At 34.0% G+C, this 7,353-nt stretch overlaps 1 protein-coding gene across 2 annotated transcripts in view; it reads left to right on the forward strand.

Annotated features, from left to right (window-relative positions):
• TBC1D30 (TBC1 domain family member 30) overlaps window positions 1–7,353 on the forward strand; it is a 94,280-nt gene that overhangs the window by 7,898 nt on the left and 79,029 nt on the right. For both annotated transcript variants that reach the window (XM_015820823.1, XM_029285016.1), the window contains exon 4: window positions 1,482–1,607. In XM_015820823.1, the coding sequence (XP_015676309.1) occupies window positions 1,482–1,607 (126 nt within the window). The remainder of the gene's footprint in view (window positions 1–1,481; window positions 1,608–7,353) is intronic.

A 7,353-nucleotide genomic window follows, 5' to 3' on the forward strand; every position in this document is an offset into this window, starting at 1 on the left:
TATACATTTCCCTATATATAAGTATTTGCTAGCTATGAACTAGGTAACTTACTTTAATTTAGCATATAGTTTTTAATTATGAATATTTGATATCATTGTAAACTTTATTGTGTAAAATAAGCTGAATAAAGAAGTAGATTTAGAAAATAATATTACTTAAAAGTTATTTTTAAGTATATTTCTGTGTGGGACATATATTAAAGCTTCCTAGTTATATGCTTGGAATTATTTAAACAAATAATTTCCATCCATATACTTACGTCTTGCTGGTAGAAATGTTATTCCTGTGAGGGAAGTCACAGATCATAGTCAGGTGGTTAGTTAGATTATCCAGCTTCCAAAAGAATTCCTGAAATGCATAAATATTTCTTCACAATATTGTATAAGTTTCTAAAACTGCCTAGAACAGTAGGACTGCTAAATATCTTTTTTGTGTATAGATGGTAGATTTTATTTTTCTATATTCCATGTTATAGTTCTATTTCCCCCTGAATTTAGTCTACCTATGAAAAATGGATTTAGATGACAGTAGTTATTAATAATTTGCAGTTAAGAAAAGATGAAGGCTTGAATGGTATAAACTGACAGCTGAATTTCAGACTTTCAAATTATACTATTTTTAACGTTACTGAATAAGCTATACGGAACTCTATTTTGGAAAAAGACTTGTATATTAAGAATTTTTGGAATGAGCCTGCTATCATATGTTACATGTAGGTGAGCTATAATTTTTAAGGCTGTGTGAATGTTTGGCTCAGAGATTTAACAAAAAAGCAGTTATTTTGCATGATCAAACTGATTTCCTAAATCAGTTGCCAATTTCAGTTGTTAGTCTAATTAAGTTGATTCATCATAGGCATTGATTCAGTTTGGACAAAGTTTGCACTTCATATCAAAATGATTCAACGAAATCAGTTCACTATACTGTAGAATTCAAGTGTGACTGAGTGCAATTCACACATTTGTATTCACTCTGCTTGCATAGGAGTGTGTAAGTGTGTATTCATATGTACACTTGCTTCTATTTTTTTCAATAATAAAAGTACATAAATATATACCAACGGTAGTTAACTAAAAGCCATGCCTACTTGCTCTAATCATTGTTTTAAAAATCCCAGCTCAGTTTAGCTTATTGTCTGAACATAAAAAGGCTAAAGCTGGGTAGGTGCAGCATAGAGACATGGTGCATCTATAATGTGACCATCTAATTTAGCTTCCTGCCCCTTCACAGAAAACACAAAGTCTAAAGAGAGGAAGATGCTAAGTCTGCATGCTGTATATTTTCAGAATTCTTGGTCACATTCTGACAGGGCATGGTACATTCTGCCTCTTCCTTAATTTTAGGATAAGTGAACACATTTATGCTTCTGTCCTATATAGAATTGATGGCAACATATTAAATACGCAGAATATTTTTGAATAGTTGTAAAATGCAACCAATTTCAAGCAAAGCTAAGTTTGTTTGTGGTATATCTTTTAAGGTTTGGCTCACCTTGGCAGATCACTATTTAAAGAGTATAGCGATTGACTGGGATAAAACTATGCGTTTCACTTTCAATGACCAAAGTAATCCTGATGATGATTCCATGGGAATACAGATTGTGAAGGTATTTAAAAGCTTATTAATTTGCTTATTAAATTCTTTACTTTCGTAGCATAATAAAAGAAGATTATCTGCTTATGTGCTGAGTGTTCTTATATTGATTATAGTAATCAATTAAGAAATTATAATTTCACATTACTGTGAACATAGTTTCCCTGCTTCCTTTATTTTTGAACTGCTAATGGCACATTTATTTTTTCATTTTATACTGGTTTTGTAGAATAATGTCCATATCAAACAAATAATCTTCAGATTTGCCTTCAGAATTGCAAAACAAAGCAGTAAACAGAACAATAATAGATTATCACTTCCAGAGTAGATTCAATTCTTATGAAACGTATTAAGAGAGCTTCCAAAGTAACAAAAAATAAATTCTATTAATGCCCAAATAAAAAAAAAGTAGCTGGGTAAAGGAAAAATGCTATCTCTTTTATTGTTTTTTTAAGTTCTTATTTATTTTTTAATATAATTCAAAAGTATTTATTCAACTTATCAACTTTAGTGAGTTTATCATTCACTAATACAAATTGAATTCCTAATCCTTTATTCTTTTCTCCAGCCATTGATAAAATAAGTCCCAAGTTTGAAAATATTCTGTTTCTTCTTTTTCTTTCAACCTCAGAGTATTATTATTATTTCCTCACAATCTAATATTTTTTTATTATTTCTTCCTCTGGTGGTATTTCTTCATTTTTCCAATATTGTGCGAATATGATTCTTGCCGCTGTTATCACATGTAAAATCAAGTATATACTTTGTTTGTCAAGCTTTTCTGTCATTATACCTAATAAAAAAAGTTCAGGTTTAAAATCTACATGTTTTCCCAACATCTTTTCTAGCCAAGTATGTATTTTTGTCCAATATCTCTTTGCTTTAACACATGTCCACCATACATGATAATAAGTATCTGACTTATGATTACATTTCCAATATCTATCTGACATATTTTTAAACATTTTTGCTAGCAAGTGCCATCTATAAAACATTTTATATAAGTTTTCTTTGTAAGAGGTTGGCATTGTCAATTTATAATTTCTTGCCATTTCTCTAAATCTATATTGTATCCAAAATTCTTTGCCCACGTTATCATTGTTTCTTTTACGTGTTCATTTTCCATTTTCAAATTCAATAAAAAGTTATACATTTTCTTAAGTAGTTTCTCATCAGAGGTTAATAATATCTGATCAAACAAGGTCTGCTCTTTATAAAATCCATACAGTTTAACATCTTTGTCATATCTCACTTGCATTTGTAAATATGCCCACCATGATAGATCAATACCTTGATTTTCCATCTCTTGTTCAGATTTTAAATTCCCTTCAGAGTTTAGAATATTTTTATATGTCCATATTTTCTCAAGACTGACTAAATTTGGATGTACAAATGCTTCCATTGTTGAAAGCCATCCTGGAATTTTCAAGTATATTTTACATTTTATTTTTTCCCATGTTAGTAATAATGCATTTCTAATATAGTGGTTTTGAAAATATTTATGAATTTTGTTTTTCCCATACCATAAGAAAGTGTGCCAACCGAGTTGTAAGTCATCTCCCTCCAAATACAACAACTTTTTATTTCTAAGTGTTATCCATTCTTTTACCCATGTTAGTACTGATGCTTGATAATAGAAAACCCACTCTGGCAAGCCAAAACCTCCATTTTCCTTAGCTTCTTGTAACATTTTCAATTTAATTCTAGCTTTCTTTCTTTGCCAAATAAATTTTAAAATTAGAGAATTTAAGTCTTCAAAGAATTTTTTTCTCCAGCTTTATAGGTATCATTCGAAATAAAAACAATATTTTTGGTAATATATTCATTTTCATCGTAGCAATTCTTCCCAACATCAACAGTTGCAAGTTTTTTCATTTTTCCAAGTCACGTTTTATTTGATTCAGTAATTTTGTATAGTTATTTTCCTTTATCGTTGAACATCTTGCTGTCAGGTATATTCCCAAGTATTTAACCTTTTTGACTATTTGTAATTCTATTTTTTCTGACATTTGTTTTTTTTTTGTTTATCTGTAAGATTTTTAACTATCATTTTGGGTTTTTTCTCTGTTTATCTTCAGTCCTGCTATCTCTCCAAACTGTTCTATCTTTTCTAATAATTTAGGAATCATTTCTAAAGGTTCCTCTAGGATGAATATCAAGTCATCTGCAAATGCTTGCAATTTATAAGTTTCACCTTTTATTTCTAGTCTTTTAATTTCTGGGTCTTTCTATTTAAAACTTCCAAAGTTAAAATAAATAACAATGGAGATAGTGGACATCCTTGTCTTGTGCCTTTTCTTATGTTGGAATTCTCTGCATAATCTCCATTTACAATCACTTTTTCTGTTTGTTTGTGATATATTGTTGTAATCATATTTATAAAATTTTGTCCAAAGTCCATTGTTTTTAGTTGTTGAGTCATAAATTGCCAGGAAGCATTATCAAATGCCTTTTCAGCATCTAGAAATACTAATGCCAATTGTTCCCTGGATGCATTTCATAATATTCCAATATGTCCATTATAACTCTTAAATTATTTTTTATTTGTCTCTTTGGTAGAAATCCATTTTGAACTAGATATATAAATTCAGTTAGAAATCTTTTCAGTCTCTCTGCTATTATTGAAGTAAAGATTTTATAATTCATATTTAGTAATGATATCGTTCTGTAATTTTTTATCTGTGTCATGTCTGAGTCTTCTTTTGGTATCAAAGTAATATTTGCTACTGTCCATGTGTTTGGGAGTTTCGCCTCCAACAAAAGTTCATTACAAACATCTTTCAGTGGTACGCTTAATGTGTCTTGTAGACATTTATACAATTCTGCTGGGAGCCCATCTTGTCCTGGTGTTTTTTTGTCTTCTTATAGCCTCTGTCAGTTCCATCACTGTTATTTTCTCATTTAACATAGTTTTAAAGTTTTCTGGAATTTTTGGTAAATTTTTTTTCCATATATTGAATTGTTTTCTCCCATGAAATTTCTTCTATATCATACAGTTTCTCATAATATCCATTATCTTTTTTATTGCTTCATTTTAAAATTATAAACAGCCTTTTTCATCTACTAAGTTATTTATCAATTTTTTCTCCTGTTTTTTGAGTTTGTAAACTAGCCATCTTCCTGGTTTATTTGCATTTTCAAAAAAGTTTTGTTTTGTTCTTTTAATTTGCTGTGCCAATTTTTCTGATTCTATTAAATTTAATTTATGTTTGATTATTTCCATTTGTCTTTTCAGTATTTTCTTTTGTGGATTTATTTGTAGTTCTAATTCTAGTTTTTTAAATTCTTCCCTTAACAGTATATATTGTTGTCTTTTTTCTTTGTTTTTTTTCCCACCATGTATGTTATAGCTATACTTCTAAGCAGGGCTTTTCAACCTTTTCACAGACTGTACCACCTTTAGGACATGACAATATTTGAGTACCACCAGTGGCTTAGCAAGGTGTCAAAAACTTAATGACAAAAAAAAGGAAAAAAATGATAAAGTACACCCACTTACCACACTTTTTTAATGGGAAACTTGTGCCTGCTTCTCTGCCATTAATCTTTGCACTCGTGGCTGGAGAGTGTTTACTGACAGAATTAAGTCAGATTCCAGCTGAAGACAATTCCTTTCCTTAGTTTTTATGCTTGTTGATGAAGAAAATGCCTTCTTGCACAAGTATGTGGAACCAAATGGCAGGCTGCAATAGCTTTTCCCCTAACTTCCAGGTACAGTTTTGCAACTTGGCTCCAGAACATGGTCAGTGTTTTTTTTATTAAAAAGTTCATTCAAATTGCGGTTTGATGTCAATTCCAGAAGTGCCTCTTGTTCTGGAGAGGAAAGGTCAGAGTTCACAACATTGTCCATGATGAAGGGTGATGCAATCCAGCAAATTCTAGTATCTCATCCTCTTGACACGAATGGAAAATACAACGCAAACTCTCTGTGCAATTTTTCTAAATGATTTTTGATGGCAGTTTCAATGCCTTCAGTGTCAACAATAGAATTTAATTGAATAAAGTCTGACACATTGGGAAATGATGCAGTATTTCCTTTTTTTTACTTGTCCTATCCACAGGGAGATTTTTTTGTGGAACGCACAAACTTTGTCTTCCATAACCAACACATTATGACCATGGCCCTGTAGTGACTGATTAAGTTCATTTAGCTTTTTAAATATGTCAGCCAAATAGGCAAGGCAGGATACCCAGAAGACATTTTCAAACTTTTCTGCTAGGGGTGATGAAACATTTGTCAGGAACAGGTGTGTTTCATCTCGTAGCTCAAATAATCTCGATAATGTTTCAACTCTTGACAACCAATGTACTTCTGTATGAAAGAGAAGAGTGCTGTGCTCAGAATCCAAATCCTTGCATAATTGCCGGAATAAACATCCATTTAATGGCTGGCTTTTGATGAAATTTATTATTTTTGCAGCATCCTCCAAAGTCTCATGTAACACTGGGCTCATCTGTTTAGAACAGTGGTTCCCAACCTTTTCTATACCCCGTACTCCTAGAATGCTTCTGATATCTTCTCGCGCCCCTTAGAAAAGTTCGAAAAACGGCAATGAATTATGCATATACACTATAATTTTGAAAACCCAAGTTTTCACACCTCCTGGAATATCGTCTCATACCCCAGGGGGTACGAGCACCCCCGGTTGGGAACTACTGGTTTAGAAGCAAGTGCAGGTGTATGCAAGATGCAATGATTTGAAACAGTGGAACTGTTTCTTGCCTTAGCTAGTGCTATCACCCCCGAAGCTCTTCCTGTAATAGCTGCTGCACCATCAGAACAAATTCCTACACACCAAGTCCATAATATTCCATATTCACTGAAAAAAATGTTGATTATTGTGAATATTTCTTCCCCAGTCGTTCTGCCAGGTAGTGGGTGGCAAAATAATATATGTTCCAGTATATCGTCTGAATCAGGAACATGCACAAAGACAATTAATTGTGCTTCACCAGCAATGGCAGTGCTTTCATCCAACTGAAATGCAAATTTTTCTGCTGCTGTGATCTTTTCCACCACTTGTTGAATAACATCTCTGGCCATATCTTGTATTCATCTTTGGACGGTATTATCAGAACATGGAATATTACAAATAGCATCAGCCATTTTTCCATCAAAGAGAATTGAAACAATTGCAATGGCAGAGGGAACCACAACTTCTTCAACGATTGTGTGAGGCTTATTTCGTTTAACTGCTATCAAGGACAATTCATAAGATGTTTCCAGACATTTTTTCGAGATGGTTGTGGACTTCACAAAAGCAGCATGTCATTTTATAAATTCATCTCTCTTCACAAAAAATGCTACTGGCTTTTCAGTATGCTCTTTATGTTTTGTTGGAAAATGTCTCTGGAGCAAAGAAGGCTTCATGGAATGCTTGGATAATACTTCATTGCTGAAATGCGCATGCCTGAAGATGGCGGCTGTCGGCTCGTAGCTCCGCATTAGTGGAGTTCTGAATGGAGCAGAGGGGAGTTCTGGAGGCTTTGGAGGCCCGTCCCCGGGGAGATCTCCCCTCGGTGAGTTCCCCGGGATCGGCGGGGGGACTTCGGCGGTTTTGGCGGCCCCTCGGCGGCTGGCGGCTGGCGGCCCCCCGGTGGCCTCGGCGGCTGGCGGCCCCCCTTTTTAAGACCGGTACTGGCGGCCGCGGCGGCTGGCGGCCCCTTGGACTAGACCGGATGGCCCCTCTGGCGGCCCTGGCGGCCTCGGCGGCCCCTTGGCCTCGGCGGCTGGCGGATGGTGGCTGGCGGCCCCTCGG

The sequence above is a fragment of the Protobothrops mucrosquamatus genome, unplaced genomic scaffold (genome assembly GCF_001527695.2).
Source record: "Protobothrops mucrosquamatus isolate PMUCROS unplaced genomic scaffold, P.Mucros_1.0 scaffold_156, whole genome shotgun sequence".
NCBI lineage: Eukaryota > Metazoa > Chordata > Lepidosauria > Squamata > Viperidae > Protobothrops > Protobothrops mucrosquamatus.